Genomic DNA, 21,540 nt, shown 5'->3' on the forward strand with positions numbered 1-21,540 from the left:
AATCAAGAACGATGAACTAATCATATTTACAAAAACAAGAGAGGTCAAGTTCATACCAGCTTTTCTAATCTCAATCAGTCCATCATATATCGTCATTATTGCCTTTCACTTGCACGACCAAACGGTGTGATAATAATAATAGTGCATGTGCATTGGACTAAGCTGGAATCTGCAAGCATTTAATACACAGGAGAAGACAAGGTAAAATTGGCTCTTTGTTAAATCAACAATAATGCATATAAGAGCCACTTCAACATTTTCATTATGGTCTTCTCCTCTCGACCCCCAAAGAAAAGAAAAGAAATAAAACTATTTACACGGGAAAGCTCCCAACAAGCAAAAGAAGAACGAGAAATCTTTTTGGGTTTTCTTTTAATTATTACTACTACAGGCATGAAAAGTTAACTAGCTAGAAGGTACAACTATTTTTTTTTGGTTTTTTCTCAAGGTTTTTCAAACACAAAAGAAGAAAACTTAAAAAGAAAATAAACTAGCATGGATATTACAATGAAAAAGAATGAGCACCGACAACTGGAATGAGTGTGTGAACATGAATGTAATGTCGGTGAGAAATACGTACTCCCCCAAGCTTAGGATTTTGGCCTAAGTTGGTCTATGCCCATGGATGGCCTGGCGGATATCTGAAGTTGTAACTGGGGTCGTACTAAGATGCAGTCGCTACTGCCTCACGAGCTGTAGCTTGGAGGCAAGCTGCTTCCGCCCTCCTCTCGTACTCGTTTTCCTCCTCCCTGGTTATGACATATCTCCCTTTTGCCTGAAAGTCAAAGAAAGCAGGAGCAGGGAGAGCAACATGGACAGTGCGACGCCTGTCAAAGATTAGTCGGTACTGGAGGGACTGTTCATTCCTCTCAACAAATTGATGGCGAACCATAGCATTAAAATCTAGATAAGCAGGAGGCAACTCTATATCATTTTCATGTATGGGTGCCTCAAGATAATTAGCTAAACGAGTTGTGTAAATTCCGCCAAACAAATCTCCACTTATATTGTTATGATGCAACGTACGTGCAACAATGGCCCCCAAGTTATATTGTTTATATCCTAATACAAGACTCTTGAGAACAGTAAGATCGGGAACACACATGTGACATGCCTCATCCTTACCGTTAATGCATCAACCTATAAAGAGAGCAAAATAATGTATGGCAGGAAAATGAATGCTCCCTATGGTAGCTTGTGTTATTTCTCTAGATTCCCCCACAGTTATACTAGCAAGAAAGTCTTTATATTCAGATTTGCGAGGTTCGCCAGCACTACCCCACTGTTGGAGTTTACAAGCAGTATTAAAATCTTCTGAGTCCATGGTATAAGATTTATCATAAAGATCAAATAGGACAGTGTGAGAATTGCGTGATGATGTAAATTTAAACCTTCTCACAAAGGAATCAGTTAGGTAGTAATATTGGGGGCACTTATCTGACACGAAGCCCTCAAGTTCAGCATTACGCACATACACGTCAAATTCTTGCTTGATACCTGCTCTCGCCATAAACTCCTCTGACGGCCATTCACAAGGCCGCACTTAAGCTTCTCTTGGTAGTTCATAGTCCGGCTCACGTATCGCGAGCCTAGGTGCCTGCTTCCTTGAGGAACCACCTTGGTACATTTTCCTAAACATATTTCTCCCTCTAAAAAATTTCTGAAATTTTTAGTAACTCAAAATAAAAGTGAACCAAACTCAACAAAATTGATAGCAACTACTCCCACAAGTGCCTAGAGACTATATCATGCATTAGAACTACTTGGGACCATATAAATTTGACATGCAAGCTCAAGAACAGGGTCACCTAAGCAGCAAAAATTTGCAATAAATAAAGCACTAGAGCAAAAACTAATTGGACCATTGGAGGAGTCACATACCGAAGAACAATCCCCCAAAGCATTTTTGTGAGTGAAGCTTTGAGCAAGGAGATCGAAAATCACACGAGTTTGAGCTGTGTGGTGATTTTTTTCTGGAGGAAGACGAAGTGTGTGGGTGCAGGAATAAGTGGAGGGGGCCACGTGGGGCCCACGAGGCAGGGGCGCGCCCTGCACCCTCGTGGGCAGGTGGTTGCCCCCTCTGGTGTGTTCTCAGTGCCAGATATTCGTAAATATTCTACAAAAAAATCATATTTCAATTCCAGCGCATTTGGAGAACTTTTATTTTCGGGGTATTTTTTATTGCAAGGATAATTCAAAAAACAGACAGAAAATACTATTTTTGCTTTATTTAATCTAAATAACAGAAAGTAAAAGGAGGGTACAAAGATTTGTGCTTTCTAACTTCATCCATCTCATGCTCATCAAAAGGAATCCACTAACAAGGTTGATCAAGTCTTGTTAACAAACTCATTCCGAATCACATGAAACCGAAGAATTTTCGAATAGCACTAGGTTACCTCAACGGGGATATGCACATCCCCAATAATAAGAATATCATATTTCTTCTTGACAGTGGGAAGAGGAAATTCAAAACCTCCAATTGTAATCGATGAAAATTTTCCAATAGAATTGATACTATGGACTTGAGGTTGTTTCCTCGGAAAGTGTACCGTATGCTCATTACCATTAACATGAAAAGTGACATTGCCTTTGTTGCAATCAATAACAGCCCCTACAGTATTCAAAAAGGGTCTACCAAGGATAATCGACATACTATCGTCCTCGGGAATATCAAGAATAATAAAGTCCATTAAAATAGTAACGTTTGCAACCACAACAGGCACATCCTCACAAATACCGACAGGTATAGCAGTTGATTTATCAGCCATTTGCAAAAATATTTCAGTAGGTGTCAACTTATTCAAATCAAGTCTACGATATAAAGAGAGAGGCATAACACTAACACCGGCTCCAAGATCACATAAAGCAGTTTTGACATAGTTTCTTTTAATGGAGCATGGTATAGTTGGTACTCCTGGATCTCCTAGTTTCATAGGTATTCCACCCTTAAAAGTATAGTTAGCAAGCATGGTGGAAATTTCAGCTTCCGGTATCTTTCTTTTATTTGTAATAATATCCTTCATATACTTAGCATAAGGATTCATTTTAAGCATATCAGTCAAACGCATACGCAAAAAGATAGGTCTAATCATTTCAGCAAAGCGCTCAAAATCCTCATCATCCTTATTCTTGGATGGTTTAGGAGGAAAACGCATGGGTTTCTAAACCCATGGTTCTCTTTCTTTACCGTGCTTCCTAGCAACGAAGTCTCTCTTATCATAACGTTGGTTCTTTGATTGTGGGTTATCAAGATCAAGAGGAGGTTCAATCTCTACATCATTGTTATTGCTAGGTTGAGCATCAACATGAACATCATCATTAACATTATCACTAGGTTCATGTTCATTACCTGATTGTTTTTCAGCATCAGAAATAGAAATATCATTGGGATTCTCAGGTGTGTCAACAACAGGTTCACTAGAATCATGCAAAGTCCTATCATTTTTCTTTTTCTTCCTCTTAGAAGGACTAGGTGCATCAACATTAGTTCTCTGAGAATCTTGCTCAATTCTCTTAGGATGGCCCTCAGGATACAAAGGTTCCTGAGTCATTTTACCCCCTCTAGTCACAACTCTAACAGCATTATCATTTTTCTTATTATTTAATTCATTGAGCAGATCATTCTGAGCTTTAAGCACTTGTTCTACTTGAGTGGTAACCATAGAAGCATGTTTACTAATGAGTTTAAGTTCACCTTTAACTCTAGACATATAATCACTCAAATGTTCAATCATATAGGCATTAAGTTTCAATTGTCTACCAACATAAGCATTGAAGTTTTCTTGTTTAACAATACAATTATCAAATCATCTAGGCATTGGCTAGCAGACTTATAACGAGGGATACCACCTTCATCAAATCTATAGAGAGAATTTACCTTTACTACCAGTGTCGGGTTATCAAGACCATGTATTTCTTCAATAGGTGGTAAATTCTTAACATCTTCAGCTTTAATACCTTTTTCTTTCATAGATTTCTTTGCCTCTTGCATATCTTCAGGACTGAGAAATAGAATACCCCTTTTCTTCGGAGTTGTCTTAGGAGTTGGTTCAGGAAGTGTCCAATTATTTTCATTAGTCAACATATTATTCAATAGGAATTCAGCTTGATCAACTGTTCTTTCCCTGAAAACACAACCAACACAACTATCCAGGTGGTCTCTGGAAGCAAAGGTTAGTCCATTATAAAAGATATCAAGTATTTTATTTTTCTTGAGAGGATGATCAGGCAAAGCATTAAGTAATTGGAGAAGCCTCCCCCAAGCTTGTGGGAGACTCTCTTCTTCAATTTGCACAAAATTATATATTTCCCTTAAAGCGGCTTGTTTCTTATGAGCGAGGAAATATTTAGCAGAGAAGTAATAAATCATATCCTGGGGACTACGCACACAACCAGGATCAAGAGAATTAAACCATGTTTTAGCATCACCCTTTAATGAGAACGGAAATAATTTAAGGATATAGTAGTAATGAGTTTTTTTCATCATTAGTGAATAGGGTAGCTATATCATTTAATTTAGTAAGATGTGCCAGAACAGTTTCAGATTCATAGCCATAGAAAGGATGAGATTCAACCAAAGTAATTATCTCAGAGTCAACAGAGAAATCATAATCCTTATCGGAAATACAGATAGGTGAAGTAGCAAAAGCAGGGTCATATCTCATTCTAGCATGCAAAGATTTTTCTTTCAGCTTAGCTAATAATTTCTTAAGATCATATCTATCATTGCAAGCAAGAAAGTCTCTAGCAGTTTCTTCATCCATAACATAACCCTCAGGCACAACAGGCAATTCATATCTAGGGGGAGAATCTTCATCATCACTTTCATCAATATTATCAGTTTCAATAATTTCATTCTCTCTAGCCCTAGCAAGTTGTTCATCAAGAAATTCACCTAGTGGCACAGTAGTATCAAGCATAGAAGTAGTTTCATCATAAGTACCATGCAAAGCAGAAGTGGCATCATTAATAACATCCGACATATCAGAATTAATAGCAGAAGCAGGTTTAGGTGTCGCAAGCTTACTCAAAACAGAAGGTGAATCAAGTGCAGAGCTAGATGGCAGTTCCTTACCTCCCCTCGTAGTTGAGGGATAAATCTTGGTTTTTTCATCTTTCAAGTTCCTCATAGTGATCAGAAGATATAAATCCCAAGTGACTCAAAGAATAGAGTTATGCTCCCCGGCAACGGCGCCAGAAAATAGTCTTGATAACCCACAAGTATAGGGGATCGCAACAGTTTTCGGGGGTAGAGTATTCAACCCAAATTTATTGATTCGACACAAGGGGAGCCAAAGAATATTCTCAAGTATTAGCAGCTGAGTTGTCAATTCAACCACACCTGGATAACTTAATATCTGCAGCAAAGTATTTAGTAGCAAAGTAGTATGGAAGTAACGGTAACAGTGGCAAAAGTAACAGTAGTAGTTTTGTAGTAATTGTAACAGTGGCAATGGAAAAGTAACTAAGCAGAGAGCAATATGTGAAAAGCTCGTAGGCATTGGATCAGTGATGGATAATTATGTCGGATGCGATTCCTCATGCAACAGTTATAACATAGGGTGACACAGAACTAGCTCCAGTTCATCAATGTAATGTAGGCATGTATTCCGAATATAGTCATATGTGCTTATGGAAAAGAACTTGCATGACATCTTTTGTCCTACCCTCCCGTGGCAGCGGGGTCCTATTGGAAACTAAGGGATATTAAAGCCTCCTTTTAATAGAGTACCGGACCAAAGCATTAACAATTAGTGAATACATGAACTCCTCAAACTACGGTCATCACCGGGAGTGGTCCCGATTATTGTCACTTCGGGGTTGCCGGATCATAACACATAGTAGGTGACTAATGACTTGCAAGATAGGATCAAGAACACACATATATTCATGAAAACATAATAGGTTCAGATCTGAATTCATGGCACTCGGGCCCTAGTGACAAGCATTAAGCATAGCAAAGTCATAGCAACATCAATCTCAGAACATAATGGATACTAGGGATCAAACCCTAACAAAACTAACTCGATTACATGATAAATCTCATCCAACCCATCACCGTCCAGCAAGCCTATGATGGATTACTCACGCACGACGGCGAGCATCATGAAATTGGTGATGGAGGAAGATTGATGATGACGACGGCGACGGATTCCCCTCTCCGGAGCCCCGAACGGACTCCAGATCAGCCCTCCCGAGAGAGATTAGTGCTTGGCGACGGCTTCGTATCATAAAACGCGATGAATCCTTCTCTCTGATTTTTTTCTCCCCGAACGTGAATATATAGAGTTGGAGTTGAGGTCGGTGGAGCACCAGGGGGCCCACGAGGCAGGGGGCGCGCCCCCACCCTCGTGGACAGGGTCTGGGCCCCTTGACCCTGATTCTTTCGCCAGTATTTTTTATATATTCCAAAAATATTCCCCGTGAAGTTTCAGGTCATTATGAGAACTTTTATTTCTGCACAAAAATGACACCATGGCACTTCTGCTGAAAACAGCGTCAGCTCGGGTTAGTTCCATTCAAATCATGCAAGTTAGAGTCCAAAACAAGGGCAAAAGTGTTTGGAAAAGTAGATACGATGGAGACGTATCACTCTCTGAAGTCACGGTTGTAATTTTCTTGCTTTCTTGGATGTTATATATCATTGAATGCCTTTAATATAAAATAAACATAGGGCCTTATTTGCAGTAAAAAACAATTACTACCCTTGTTAAGAAAAAGGGTTTCCCCCGCTTTATATTATAAAGCACGAACCACAACAACAAAGCATCCGATACAAACGCACACCACACACCCAAGGCAAGATACATGAATGCCAGGCACCGACACACAACCACAACGACTACAAAGCACATGCAAGATGAGCAAAATGAATCCGCTTAGAGCCGACGGAGAACACCACCAGGAGGGGCGATCGTCCGGGAGGATGTGTAAAGGATATGACGGACCGAGGACTCCAAGACGGTGCCTCTAGGAAGGGCACGACCACGAACACCGCCACCGTCCGATCCGAGGATCGAGTTTTCACCCAGAGTAAGATGGAAGGGGTAGAAGCACCACGACGGAGCCTGCAAGGAGGACACGACGTCCACAGACGCCGTCATCGTCGACCAGTACACAGACTGGGTAGGTGATGTACCCCGGTGCTTCAGCTCTTCCGTCGCCCCGGTCCGCCAACACCCGCAGCCATGCCGCCCAAGCAGCCATGATTGCCTGCCTGCATCCGAGCCGCGCAGCCCGCCCACGACCAACACACGGCTCCCACTGATACGCCTCCAATGGATCTATAATTTTTTATTGTTCCATGCTATTATATATTCTGTTTTGGATGTTAATGGGCTTATTTATACACTTTTATATTATTTTTGGGACTAACCTACTAACCCAAGGCCCAGTGCAAATTGCTATTTTTTTGCCTATTTCAGTGTTCCGCAGAAAAGGAATATCAAACGGAGTCCAAACGGAATGAAACCTTCGGGAGAGTTATTTTTGAAATAAACGTGATCCAGAGGACTTGGAGTGGACATCAAGAAACAACCAAGGAGGCCACGAGGCAGGGAGGCGCGCCTGCCCCCTGGGCGCGCCCCCCACCCTCGTGGGCCCCTCGTGGCTCCACCGACCTACTTCTTCCTCCTATATATACCTACGTACCCCGAAACCAACCAGGAGCACCACGAAACCCTATTTCCACCGCCGCAACCTTCTGTACCCGTGAGATCCCATCTTGGGGCCCTTTCCGGCGCTCCACCGAAGGGGGAATTGATCACGGAGGGCATCTTCATCAACACCGTAGCCTCTCCGATGATGTGTGAGTAGTTTACCACAGACCTTCGGGTCCATAGTTATTAGCTAGATGGCTTCTTCTCTCTCTTTGGATCTCAATACAAAGTTCTCCTCAATCTTCTTGGAGATCTATTCGATGTAACTCTTTTTGCGGTGTGTTTGTCGAGATCCGATGAAATGTGGGTTTATGATCAAGATTATCTATGAACAATATTTGAATCTCCTCTGAATTCTTTTATGTATGATTGGTTATCTTTGCAAGTCCCTTCGAATTCTCAGTTTGGTTTGGCCTACTAGATTGATCTTTCTTGCAATGGGAGAAGTGCTTAGCTTTGGGTTCAATCTTGCGTTGCTCGATCCCAGTGACAGTAGGGGAAACGACACGTATTGTATTGTTGCAATCGAGGATAAAAAGATGGGGTTTATATCATATTGCTTGATTTTATCCCTCTACATCATGTCATCTTACCTAATGCGTTACTCTGTTCTTATGAACTTAATACTCTAGATGCATGCTGGATAGCGGTCGATGTGTGGAGTAATAGTAGTAGATGCAGGCAGGAGTCGGCCTACTTGTTGCGGACGTGATGCCTACATACATGATCATGCCTAGATATTCTCATAACTATGCTCAATTCTATCAATTGCTCGACAGTAATTTGTTCACCCACTGTAATACTTATGCTATCTTGAGAGAAGCCACTAGTGAAACCTATGGCCCCCGGGTCTATTTTCCATCATATAAGTTCCCAATCTATTTTTACTTTGAAATCTTTACTTTCAATCTTTATCATAAAAATACCATAAATATTATATTATCAACTCTATCAGATCTCACTTTTGCAAGTGGCCGTGAAGGGATTGACAACCCCTTTATCGCGTTGGTTGCAAGATTCTTATTTGTTTGTGTAGGTACGAGGGACTTGCATGTGGCCTCCTACTGGATTGATACCTTGGTTCTCAAAAACTAAGGGAAATACTTACGCTACTTTGCTGCATCACCCTTTCCTCTTCAAGGGAAAATCAACGCATGCTCAAGGGGTAGCAAGAAGGATTTCTGGCGCCATTGTCAGCGAGTCTACGCACAAGTCAAGACATACCAAGTACCCATCACAAACTCTTATCCCTTGCATTACATTATTTTCCATTTGCCTCTCGTTTTCCTCTCCCCCACTTCACCCTTGCTGTTTTATTCGCCCTCTTTTTCCGTTCGCCTCTTTTTCGCTTGCTTCTTGTTTGCTTGTGTGTTGGATTGCTTGCTTGTCACGATGGCTCAAGATAATACTAAATTGTGTGACTTTGCAAATACCAACAACAATGATTTTCTTAGCACTCCGATTGCTCCTCTTACCGATGCTGAATCTTGTGAAATTAATGCTGCTTTGCTGAATCTTGTCATGAAAGATAAATTCGCCGGCCTTCCTAGTGAAGATGCCGCTACCCATCTAAATAGCTTTGTTGATTTGTGTAATATGCAAAAGAAGAAAGATGTGGACAATGATATTGTTAAATTGAAGCTATTTCCTTTTTCTCTTAGAGATATTGCTAAAACTTGGTTTTCGTCTTTGCCTAAAAATAGTATTGATTCTTGGAATAAGTGCAAAGATGCTTTTATCTCTAAGCATTTTCCTCCCGCTAAGATCATCTCTCTTAGAAACGGTATTATGAATTTTAAGCAACTTGATCATGAACATGTTGCACAAGCTTGGGAGAGGATGAAATTAATGATACGTAATTGTTCTACACATGGTTTGAATTTATGGATGATTATACAAAAATTTTATGCCAGATTGAATTTTGCTTCTAGAAATCTTTTAGATTCGGCCGTGGGAGGTACTTTTATGGAAATCACTTTAGGAGAAGCTACTAAACTCGTAGATAATATTATGGTTAATTATTCTCAATGGCACACTGAAAGATCTACTAGTAAAAGGTGCATGCAATTGAAGAGATTAATGTTTTGAGTGGAAAGATGGATGAACTTATGAAATTATTTGCTAATAAGAGTGTTTATTTTGATCCCAATGATATGCCTTTGTCTACTTTGATTGAGAATAATAATGAATCTATGGATGTGAATTTTGTTGGTAGGAACAATTTTGGTAACAACGCTTATAGAGGAAATTTTAATCCTAGGCCGTATCCTAGTAATTCCTCTAATAATTATGGTAATTCCTACAACAAATCTTATGGAAATTTTAGTAAGATGCCCTCTGATTTTGAGACTAGTGTTAAAGAATTTATGATTTCTCAAAAGAATTTCAATGCTTTGCATGAAGAAAAATTGCCTAAGATTGATGAGTTGGCTAGGAACATGGATAGAATTTCTCTTGATGTTGATTCTTTGAAACTTATATCTATTCACCTAAGCATGATATCAATGAGTCTCTCAAAGCCATGAGAATTTCCATTGATGAGTGCAAAGAAAGAACCGCTAGGATGCGTGCTAAGAAAGATTGCTTTGTGAAAGCGTGTTCTTCTAGTTTTCATGATAATAAGGATGAAGATCTAAAAGTAATTGATGTGTCCCCTATTAAATCTTTGTTTTGCAATATGAATCTTTATAATGATGGGACTGGAGATGAGTCAACTTTAGTTAAAAGGCGTCCCAATGATTCGGAGTTTTTAGATCTTGATGCAAAATTTGGTAAAAGTGGGATGGAAGAGGTCAAAACTTTAGATAGCAATGAACCCACTATCTTGGATTTCAAGGAATTTAATTATGATAATTGTTCTTTAATAGTTTGTATTTCCTTGTTGCAATCCGTGCTAAATTCTCCGCATGCTTATAGTCAAAATAAGGCTTTTACTAAACATATCGTTGATGCTTTAATGCAATCATATGAAGAAAAGCTTGAATTGGAAGTTTCTATCCCTAGAAAACTTTATGATGAGTGGGAACCAACTATTAAAATTAAAATTAAAGATCATGAATGCTATGCTTTGTGTGATTTGGGTGTTAGTGTTTCCACGATTCCAAAAACTTTGTGTGATATGTTGGGTTTCCGTGAATTTGATGATTGTTCTCTAAACTTGCACCTTGCGGATTTCACCATTAAGAAACCTATGGGAAGAATTAATGATGTTCTTATTATTGCAAATAGGAATTATGTGCCCGTAGATTTCATTGTTCTTGATATAGATAGCAATCCTTCATGTCCTATTATTCTTGGTAGACCTTTTCTTAGAACGATTGGTGCAATTATTGATATGAAGGAAGGGAATATTAGATTCCAATTTCCATTAAGGAAAGGCATGGAACACTTTCCTAGAAACAAAATTAAATTACCTTATGAATCTATTACGAGAGCCACTTATGGATTGCATCCCAAAGATGGCAATACCTAGATCTATCCTTTCCTTTATGCCTAGCTAGGGGCGTTAAACGATAACGCTTGTTGGGAGGTAACCCAATTTTATTTTAGTTTCTTGCTTTTTGGTTCTGTTTAGGAATAAATAATACATATAGATTCTGGTTAGATGTGTTTTTGTGTTTTAATTAGTGTTTGTGCCAAGTAGAACCTTTAGGAAGACATGGGTGAAGTCTTTTTGATCTTGCTGTAAAAAACAGAAACTTTAGCGCTCACGAGATTAGCTACAACTTTTTACTGGAGAGTGATATTTAGTTGATTCTTTTTGCAGATGATTAATAGATAAATTCCTCACGTCCAGCAATTTATTTTAGAATTTTTTGAGTTCCAGAAGTTTGCGTTACATACAGATTACTTCAGACTGTTCTGTTTTTGACAGATTCTGTTTTTCGTGTGTTGTTTGCTTATTTTGATGAATCTATGGCTAGTATCGGAGGTTATGAACCATAGAGAAGTTGGAATACAGTAGGTTTAACACCAATATAAATAAATAATGAGTTCATTACAGTACCTTGAAGTGGTGTTTTGTTTTCTTTCGCTAACGGAGCTCACGAGATTTTCTGTTAAGTTTTGTGTTGTGAAGTTTTCAAGTTTTGGGTAAAGATTTGATTGGTTATCGAACAAGGAGTGGCAAGAGCCTAAGATTGGGGATGCCCAAGGCACCCCAAGGTAAAATCTAAGGACAACCAAAAAGCCTAAGCTTGGGGATGCCCCGGAAGGCATCCCCTGTTTTGTCTTCGTCCATCGGTAACTTTACTTGGAGCTATATTTTTATTCACCACATGATATGTGTTTTGCTTGGAGTGTCTTGTATGATTTGAGTCTTTGCTTTTTAGTTCACCACAATTATCCTTGCTGTACACACCTTTTGAGAGAGACACACATTAATCGGAATTTATTAGAATACTCTATGTGCTTCACTTATATCTTTTGAGCTAAACAATTTTGCTCTAGCGCTTCACTTATATCTTTTAGAGCATGGTGGTGGTTTTATTTTATAGAAATTATTGATCTCTCATGCTTCACTTATATTATTTTGAGAGTCCTTTAGAACAGCATGGTAATTTGCTTTGGTTATAAAATTAGTCCTAATATGATAGGCATCCAAGATGGATATAATAAAAACTTTCATATAAAGTGCATTGAATACTAAGAAAAGTTTGATACTCGATAATTGTTTTGAGATATGAAGATGGTGATATTAGAGTCATGCTAGTTGAGTAGTTGTGAATTTGAGAAATACTTGTTCTAAAGTTTGTGATTCCCGTAGCATGCACGTATGGTGAACCGTTATGTGATGAAGTCGGAGCATGATTTATTTATTGATTGTCTTCCTTATGAGTGGCGGTCGGGGACGAGCGATGGTATTTTCCTACCAATCTATCCCCCTAGGAGCATGCGTGTAGTACTTTGTTTCGATAACTAATAGATTTTTGCAATAAGTATGTGATTTCTTTATGACTAATGTTGCGTCCATGGATTATACGTACTCTCACCCTTCCACCATTGCTAGCCTCTCTAATACCGCGCACCTTTCGCCGATACCATATACCCACCATATACCTTCCTCAAAACAGCCACCATACCTACCTATTATGGCATTTCCATAGCCATTCCAAGATATATTGCCATGCAACTTACCACCGTTCCATTTATTATGACACGCTTCATCATTGTCATATTGCTTTGCATGATCATGTAGTTAACATCGTATTTGTGGCAAAGCCACCTTTATAATTCTTTCATACATGTCACTCTTGATTCATTGCATATCCCGGTACACCGCCCGAGGCATTCACATAGAGTCATATTTTGTTCTAAGTATCGAGTTGTAATTCTTGAGTTGTAAGTAAATAAAACTGTGATGATCATTATTAGAGCATTGTCCCATGTGAGGAAAGGATGATGGAGACTATGATTCCGCCATAAGTCAGGATGAGACTCCGGACGAAAGAAAAAAAGAAAAAAAAAAGAGGCCAAAAAAAGAGAAGGCCCAAATAAAAAAATGAGAGAAAAAGAGAGAAGGGACAATGTTACTATCCTTTTTCCACACTTGTGCTTCAAAGTAGCACCATGATCTTCATGATAGAGAGTCTCTTATTTTGTCACTTTCATATACTAGTGGGAATTTTACATTATAGAACTTAGCTTGTATATTCCAATGATGGGCTTCCTCAAAATGCCCTAGGTCTTCGTGAGCAAGCGAGTTGGATGCACACCCACTTAGTTTCTTTTGTTGAGCTTTCATACACTTATAGCTCTAGTGCATCCGTTGCATGGCAATCCCTACTCACTCACATTGATATCTATTGATGGGCATCTCCATAGCCCATTGATACGCCTAGTTGATGTGAGACCATCTTCTCCTTTTTTGTCTTCTCCACAACCACCATTCTATTCCACATATAGTGCTATGTCCATGGCTCACGCTCATGTATTGCGTGAAGATTGAAAAAGTTTGAGAACATCAAAAGTATGAAACAATTGCTTGGCTTTTCATCGGGGTTGTGGATGATTTAAATACTTTGTGTGGTGAAGATAGAGCATAGCCAGACTATATGATTTTGTAGGGATAACTTTCTTTGGCCATGTTATTTTGAGAAGACATGATTGCTTTGTTAGTATGCTTGAAGTATTATTATTTTCATGTCAATATTAAACTTTTGTCTTGAATCTTCCGGATCTGAACATTCATGCCACAATAAAGAAAATTACATTGAGAAATATGCTAGGTAGCATTCCACATCAAAAATTCTGTTTTTATCATTTACCTACTCAAGGACGAGCAGGAATTAAGCTTGGGGATGCTTGATACGTCTCCAACGTATCTATAATTTTGTATTGTTCCATGCTATTATATATTCTGTTTTGGATGTTAATGGGCTTATTTATACACTTTTATATATTTTTTGGGACTAACCTACTAACCCAAGGCCCAGTGCAAATTGTTGTTTTTTTGCCTATTTCAGTGTTTCGCAGAAAAGGAATATCAAACGGAGTCCAAACAAAATGAAACCTTCAGGAGAGTTATTTTTGGAACAAACGTCATCTAGAGGACTTGGAGTGGACGTCAAGAAACCAACGAGGAGACCACGAGGCAGGGAGGCACGCCTGCCCCCCTGGGCGCGCCGCCCACCCTCGTGGGCCCCTCGTGGCTCCACCGACCTACTTATTCCTCCTATATATACCTACGTACCCCGAAACCAACCAGGAGCACCACGAAACCCTATTTCCACCACTGCAACCTTCTGTATCCGTGAGATCCCATCTTGGGGCCTTTGTCGGCGCTCCGCCGGAGGGGGAATCGATCATGGAGGGCTTCTACATCAACACCATAGCCTCTCCGATCATGTGTGAGTAGTTTACCACAGACCTTCGGGTCCATAGTTATTAGCTAGATGGCTTCTTCTCTCTCTTTGGATCTCAATACAAAGTTCTCCTCGATCTTCTTGGAGATCTATTCGATGTAACTCTTTTGCGGTGTGTTTGTCGAGATCCGATGAATTGTGGGTTTATGATCAAGATTATCTATGAACAATATTTGAATCTCCTCTGAATTCGTTTATGTATGATTGGTTATCTTTTCAAGTCTCTTCGAATTCTCAGTTTGGTTTGGCCTACTAGATTGATCTTTCTTGCAATGGGAGAAGTGCTTAGCTTTGGGTTCAATCTTGCGTTGCTCGATTCCAGTGACAGTAGGGGAAACGACACGTATTGTATTGTTGCCATCGAGGATAAAAAGATGGGGTTTATGTCATATTGCTTGAGTTATCCCTCTACATCATGTCATCTTACCTAATGCGTTACTCTGTTCTTATGAACTTAATACTCTAGATGCATGTTGGATAGCGGTCGATGTGTGGAGTAATAGTAGTAGATGCAGGCAGGAGTCGGTCTACTTGTTGCGGACGTGATGCCTATATACATGATCATGCCTAGATATTCTCATAACTATGCTCAATTCTATCAATTGCTCGACAGCAATTTGTTCACCCACCGTAATACTTATGCTATCTTGAGAGAAGCCACTAGTGAAACCTATGCCCCCCGGGTCTATTTTCCATCATATAAGTTTCCAATCTATTTTTACTTTGCAATCTTTACTTTCAATCTTTATCATAAAAATATCAAAAATATTATCTTATCATCTCTATCAGATCTCACTTTTGCAAGTGGCCGTGAAGGGATTGACAACCCCTTTATTGCGTTGGTTGCAAGGTTCTTATTTGTTTGTGTAGGTACGAGGGACTTGCGTGTGGCCTCCTACTGGATTGATACCTTGGTTCTCAAAAACTAAGGGAAATACTTACGCTACTTTGCTGCATCACCCTTTCCTCTTCAAGGGAAAACCAACGCATGCTCAAGAGGTAGCACCCACCGCTAGGGCCGCCGCCCCGACATGAGACCACCCTGTAGCAACCAAAGGCCACGGCTTTGCTCAGATCTGCAACCCCCAACCACGTCCAGAATCGCCGGCGGCCAGCTGCCACAGGAAGGGTCGCGACCATACATCGACCGGGGGAAGGGGAAGGCAGAGAAGTGGCCCATGGCCACGACCGACGCCTTGCCGGCTCCAGCTCCTCCCCGAAACCGAGTTCCGCCCCCGCGTTGAAGGCCCAAGGCACCGGGAGGCATCAGCCGTCGCCAGACGCCGGAGAGGGAGGGTGGCCGAGCTGTCACCGCCGCCACCCAGAGACGCCACCAGGGGGACCCGCCCGAGCCGAGCGCCGCCACCCAGCCGCGAGGCCCGACTGGGAGGGAGCAGCTCACCACCTCCGCTGTCGCGCCGCCCCCCACCAGAGACCACGGCGAGAGGCCGCCCACGACCCGGTCAGCCACAACCCGCGGCGCCGGACGCGACGCCGAGGCGCTGCCGGAACACCACCGCCGACGCCACACCAGCCCGCACCGCCACCATGCCATCCGCCGCCCGACGCCACGCCACCATCGCCGGCCTGCTCCGGGGCGCCGCCCCGCCTGACACCGAGCGCAGCGCCCCGCCCGGGAGTTCGGATCCGCGCCAACCCCCACGCGCGGGGCCGAGAAGGCCCCGCCGCCGCCGGCGACAACCGGGCTTCGCCCGGCCGCGCCCTTTGGCAGCGGCGAGGGAGGAGGGGGGAGGCGGAGGAGGGTTCGGCGGCGGGGATTTGGGGCCCTCCCCGGCGCCTCGCGGGTGGCGGCGGGGGAGGGAGGGAGGGGAAAACCTCAGCCAACTTTATTTTTGGATGTATTACTACCCTTGTTTCTAGGATATTTTAGTGTATCAAATTTGAATCCAAGAAATCACATCTCTCAAAGTTGAACCGGAAATGATTAAGTTTCGAACAATAGTGATGGCCCGAGTTTAAGAAAATCTTCACACGATCCCTCATGAAAAAAACGCCTTCACACGACAATAAAAAGACAACACAGAATAGGGTGCTTCGGTGCTCAGGCTCATATGTATCCGGTTAGAAAAAATTCATAAAAAAATCAAAACAAATTCCAAAAATTCCAAATTTTTTATGTGCGGTAGACAATTTGATGCGTGAGGCCGGCTTCAAATTTCAAGTCATTTGGACATTTGAGTAGCTCTCAACAAAAAAGACAAATCGGGTCAAAACAGTACATGAACAGTAAACATTTTTAAAGACCCCCAATTTATCTTTTTTGCTGAGAGCTGATCAAACGTCCAAATGACTTAAAATTTGGAGCGGGCCTCACGCATCAAATTTTCTACCCCACAAAAAAATTAGAATTGTTTGGATTTTTCTAGTATTTGTTTTGATTTTTTTCCGTAAGCACAAGTGCAGATAAGCTCGGGTGCAGAAAGTGCAGATGAGCTCGGGTGCAGAGATGGATTTTCGGACACGCCTATATTACGCGAGGTACTGATGGTTCACGAGTGCACATTACAAAGTTCCACTGTACACCTTGTGTGCGCTACCAATAACAGTACAAATTCCAGTTCAAAATAACAATACAAATGAAAATGTTTAGGCCGCCGTAGACGGGCCAAACACTTCTTATTTGACGTGCAGAACTCAAACTACAATGCAGGGAGGCTTTTCAAATTTCAAGTGCAGATGTTTCATTGACGACGCTCGGTCTGGACTGCGCACGGCTCACTGCCGCATTCAGGTAGATTTCTTGCTCTCCTGCAGGCGCTCGAACAGGCTGCCATCGAAGGCGCCCCTCACGATTTCTCGCTGTAAAAAGCCTTCTTTATCCTTTGCCACTTTGTGCAGCAGCTTCCATTCGAGGTTGGCTGCGGCCCTGCGTGAATAAGATCATTGGGTGATAAGTATTCAGAAATTACTTGTTGAAGGGCAGCTAGGCTTGAAATGAACAGAGCTGGCAGGAATGAAAAATCTGGTCTTGTGTTTGTCAGTTTGTGTACTGACTAGGCATGCTTGTCTTTTTAGAAAAGTTTGGATACACGCAAATAAATAAAAGAACAACATTCCCAGTGCCAATTCGGCGCAGCACTTACCAGCCCAGGAAATCATACATATTGCGGTTGTGTTTAAGCATGGCGTTGATCTCATCTTCTGACAAAGCATTCGGCCGAGTTTTGCCAAACTTGCTGAATATAGCATCGAATTTCGCTGGTTCAAACCTACACACGGAGGAAGAAAAACTAGTTACAAAATTCATTTCCGGAAGTGATCTTTCTACAGAGGGACAGCCATAGGTGCGTTTTGCAAACATACCTCCCTTCAGTGTCATACGTCTCAGAGTCGCTCCCGTGCTTGCCCCTGTGGATGTTCTTTATATGGATCGAGAGCAGAGGGGAAGGCATCCATCCCTGCGTCCAAAGAAACAGAGGATAAATTCGTATGTGTCTTTACAAAAGTGAGATATTCTTGTCACTTGCAAAAGAGAGTGACGTGATATTCAGGTAAAAAAAACTACTCGCTCCGCAGAGAAATATAAGCATGTTTAGCTCACTCTACAGTGGGAGTACAAATGATAACACGACTTGTTTACCGGTTGAGTAGGATAAGTGAGGACGAGGTGGAGGAGTATGGATGTTCCGAAGGCCGAAGGCGACCCAAGCCCGATTGCTCGGAGGCCTGAAATAACACCAAAAGAAGGCCTTACTCCAGCTGCAGAGGTAACCATGATTGGAGAAGAAAATATGTCTACTTCAATCAAAGGCAATGTAATCTCTTTTGCGAATGGCGAATCTAATCTCGTTTGGTGGATCGGGATTAGACAAATCGTGATTCTGACGGCTTGTCCAACACGGGTGCCACGAGACGGATACAAAATTGGCAAGGATAGCGAGATGCGCGCGTACTTTGGAAGGTCTCCCATGGGTAGATGACCCCGTCGCCGTTGCGGTCGAAGAAGGCGGCGTGCTGCTGGAGCACGCTCATCCCCTTGGTGTCCCGACCCTTGCTGCCCTCCGGGTGGCTCGGGTCAACCGCCGCCATTGCTCTGGCCAGATCTGCACAACAACAAACGGGAGCTCAGCTCAGCAGCATAATTTATTAAGGAAACGTAGGTTGCACTTGTTCTGGTAGTAGCTAATTCATTGAAGATGGGACTGGGAGTACACAAAATTAATACAACATGGTCCTGGCGACGAAACGCTTCATCAGAGAACGGAAAAGTATTCAACGCATTCGGGTCGTTAACAGAGACGATATTCCCTCATCAAACACGGTCGACGCGGCCGAGTTTATTACTAGAATTCTCATCATCTCATGTTAGAATACGGTTCTTGGATCAGAGGACGACAGCCTATGTTGTTTGACTAGTCTAAGCTTTCATGGTACGGCTTGCTTGACTAGCCTAAGCTTTCATGGTAGTAGCAAACAGAGTGACAGTACCAGAGAGTGCAGAGGCGTCGATCATGGAGGACGACAGCCTATGTTGTTAACACCTGCAGGAAATTTACCCCTTCCTCCGTGTCTAATGAAAATGCTACTGCCGGGTGGAGCACCCATGCACCCGCCCAGCGACCGGAGAAGCGGGAAGCGCCGTCGCGCGAGGCCGCCCGCTAACGGGCAACGGCCGGCCGCTCCGACGGCCCCCCTCGCTGGCCAAACCGGCGAGAAAGAACGGGAGAGAAGCATTGGATCTCGGATTCGGAACAGCGGCCGACAAAGGAGACGAGGGGATACGTACATGGCTTGGCGAGCTGCTCCTGCAGGTCGGGGCTGAGCTTGCGCTCGCTGGTGACGGCCGCCTGGGGCGCCTCGGTCGCCAGCGACGGATCGGACGACGACATGGCGGCGGTTACTCGCGACGAGCCGAGCTCGCAGGATCTACAGATCGAACAAGCAAATGAATCTGTGGACTGTTGGTTACTGTGAGTCCGTGAGTGAGCCCCGGCCCAGGAGAAGGGAGCTCCAGAGAAGTGCTACTGAGAGAGGGATGGAATCCAGCACTGCTGGCTCAGCGGGACAAGGCGCACTCGCAAAAGAATTGGACGATGATGATTACCTTGGGAGAAAGCCGAGGTGACGGGAGCGCAGAGCCGGGGGCCTCGCGATAGTTGGTGGTGGCACTGGTACGAGCAGTGCTACGGTCGCCATTGCAAGAAGGTCCGCGCTCTCTTTATAAACGCTCGTGCAGAACGTTCGTAACCACGACGCTGGCGCGGAGACGGGGCGTTTGTAGAAACCGTGCGCATGGTCGAGGTATGGTACTGTGGACTTCTTAGGCGAGGCGAGGCGTGGCGTGTGGTGGTTACTCGTGTACTGCTGCATCTGCATTTCAACTTTGTCCAGAGAAACTCGTAGAAGCAGGGACCGGACTGGAGCGGGTGTTCCGTGTAAACGTGGCTTTTCCGTTGGACGGATGTAAGGCGCCTGCGGACGCCATTAGCCAAGGTTAAAGATGTTCTGGGAATGCACCAAACCGTGCCAAAATGGAGTTAACGTGGCAAAATCGATCGTGTTCCAGCTGCATGCTAGCTCAACTTTTGGTCTCGAACAGACCTGCTTTTTACCTCGACTTGCCACGTTATCACGGACGACCCAAGTACCCAGCCACCCAGGTCGAAGAGGTAGATCACCGACACGTACACCGTAATGCCGGATAGGCGTGCAGCACCATCTATCTCTCCTCGTTCTTTTGGGCCTGTTTGATTCCAAATAAGTCACCAACTTATAAGTCGAAAACCAGTGACTTATAAGTCACGCCTGTTTGGTTGTCACCTGACTTATAAGTCACCTGATCACACCTTCTCATCTTGTTCTTTTATGTAAAGGTGTTGGGACCCACGTAAAAAGGGGTGACTTATAAGTTTTAAGTTTGGGTGGAACAATTTATGACTTATAAGTTAGGATGACTTATAAGTTGGGTCTGTTTGGCAAAATAAGTCATTTTTTTTCACTTTTCGACTTATAGTTTGATGACTTATTTGGAACTCTTATTGAAAGCAAACAGGCCCTATTTATGATCGCGGAGAGGAGAACCGTTCCATTCGGGAAATCCGGGGCGATCCAGCGACTGCGACGCCGGCGGAAACGGCGATCTGCTCTCGTGCAGCATGGATGAGGAGAATATTTAGCTGATCCGAGCACGTACTACTGCTACCGTGCGAGTCTTCAAAGCCGATCGTGAATGCATTCAAAAGGCCCGCAGCGTCTCGCTAGAAGGTGCGTGCGTGCATGCGGCGGAGAGCAGTGAGCAGGGCACGCGTCCTGGTGCGCTGCCCTGTCCACACGTATGACAAGCTCGCGCTCGCTAGTTCATCGTTATAATCGTTCTCCTAGCCGGTCGAGCGACCAAAATATGTGGAGGTCTTGGGATCCACGTAGGAGTAGTGCTATCTGTAGATCTTCTCCAGGCTTGCGGTCTTCCATGAGATGCCTGCCAATATAATACTAGTACTATATGTATATACTACGTATCGCCTGCACCGACCATCAAGCAAACTGGAAGACCGAAACAGTGCGCACGAGGTAGGGTACTGTGAGCAAAGCGATTCTGTTCAGAGGAACTCGTACTACTGTGCTAGCAGTACTGGAGGAGCAGTCCGAGCGTGTCAGTGTGTGTGAGTGCTACTCTAATATTTCCTTATGCCAACTCCACCGCACGATTTCAAACGGACGTCTGGTTTGGCCGGATTTTATCCCTTTGAGGTGGTAATGGGTTCGTCCATGTCCGCGTCTGTCCGTTGGGTCGTGGGTGCGCCCAACGCGCGGCCGCACCCCGAATCTTGTCCGTGTTGGACGTGATTAAAAATAAATAAAAATTTAAACAAAATGACTTAAAAAGTAAATAAACTCAATTAAAAAAACTTAAAACTTAAGTTAGGGTCATGGCCACAAAACGACCCAGTTTCACGGTTCGCTTAACGTCCCAGTGCCATTAATTAAACATAAAAAAAAAATAAAAACGGCTGCCGCCCGCGCGCTCCTGCCGTGCCCGTTGATGCCGTCGCCGT

The 21,540-nt window shown here is 43.0% G+C and overlaps 1 protein-coding gene across 1 annotated transcript; it reads right to left on the reverse strand.

Annotated features, from left to right (window-relative positions):
- Nucleotides 1-16,996: 16,996 nt before the first annotated feature.
- LOC109748745 (peroxygenase) lies at nucleotides 16,997-19,867 on the reverse strand. The gene is made up of 7 exons (XM_020307771.3): nucleotides 19,590-19,867; nucleotides 19,272-19,411; nucleotides 18,439-18,588; nucleotides 18,126-18,211; nucleotides 17,849-17,943; nucleotides 17,629-17,754; nucleotides 16,997-17,411 (listed from the first exon to the last, which is right to left on the reverse strand). Exons 1-7 carry the CDS (start codon nucleotides 19,859-19,861, stop codon nucleotides 17,273-17,275), a joined length of 1,008 nt encoding a protein of 335 aa, XP_020163360.2. The 5' UTR covers nucleotides 19,862-19,867; the 3' UTR covers nucleotides 16,997-17,272.
- Between the last annotated feature and the right edge of the window lie 1,673 nt (nucleotides 19,868-21,540).

This window comes from Aegilops tauschii, chromosome 4 (genome assembly GCF_002575655.3).
Source record: "Aegilops tauschii subsp. strangulata cultivar AL8/78 chromosome 4, Aet v6.0, whole genome shotgun sequence".
Taxonomy (NCBI): Eukaryota; Viridiplantae; Streptophyta; class Magnoliopsida; order Poales; family Poaceae; genus Aegilops; species Aegilops tauschii.

Bases quoted from the DNA above. Each gene is read 5' to 3' on its own strand.
- LOC109748745 (XM_020307771.3), bottom strand. From the start codon at position 19,861: ATGCAGATGCAGCAGTACACGAGTAACCACCACACGCCACGCCTCGCC. The intron at 19,412-19,589 runs GTAATCATCATC...TTCGATCTGTAG, and splicing joins CACCTCGGCTTTCTCCCAAG to ATCCTGCGAGCTCGGCTCGT. The intron at 17,412-17,628 runs GTAAGTGCTGCG...TTATTCACGCAG, and splicing joins ATGTATGATTTCCTGGGCTG to GGCCGCAGCCAACCTCGAAT.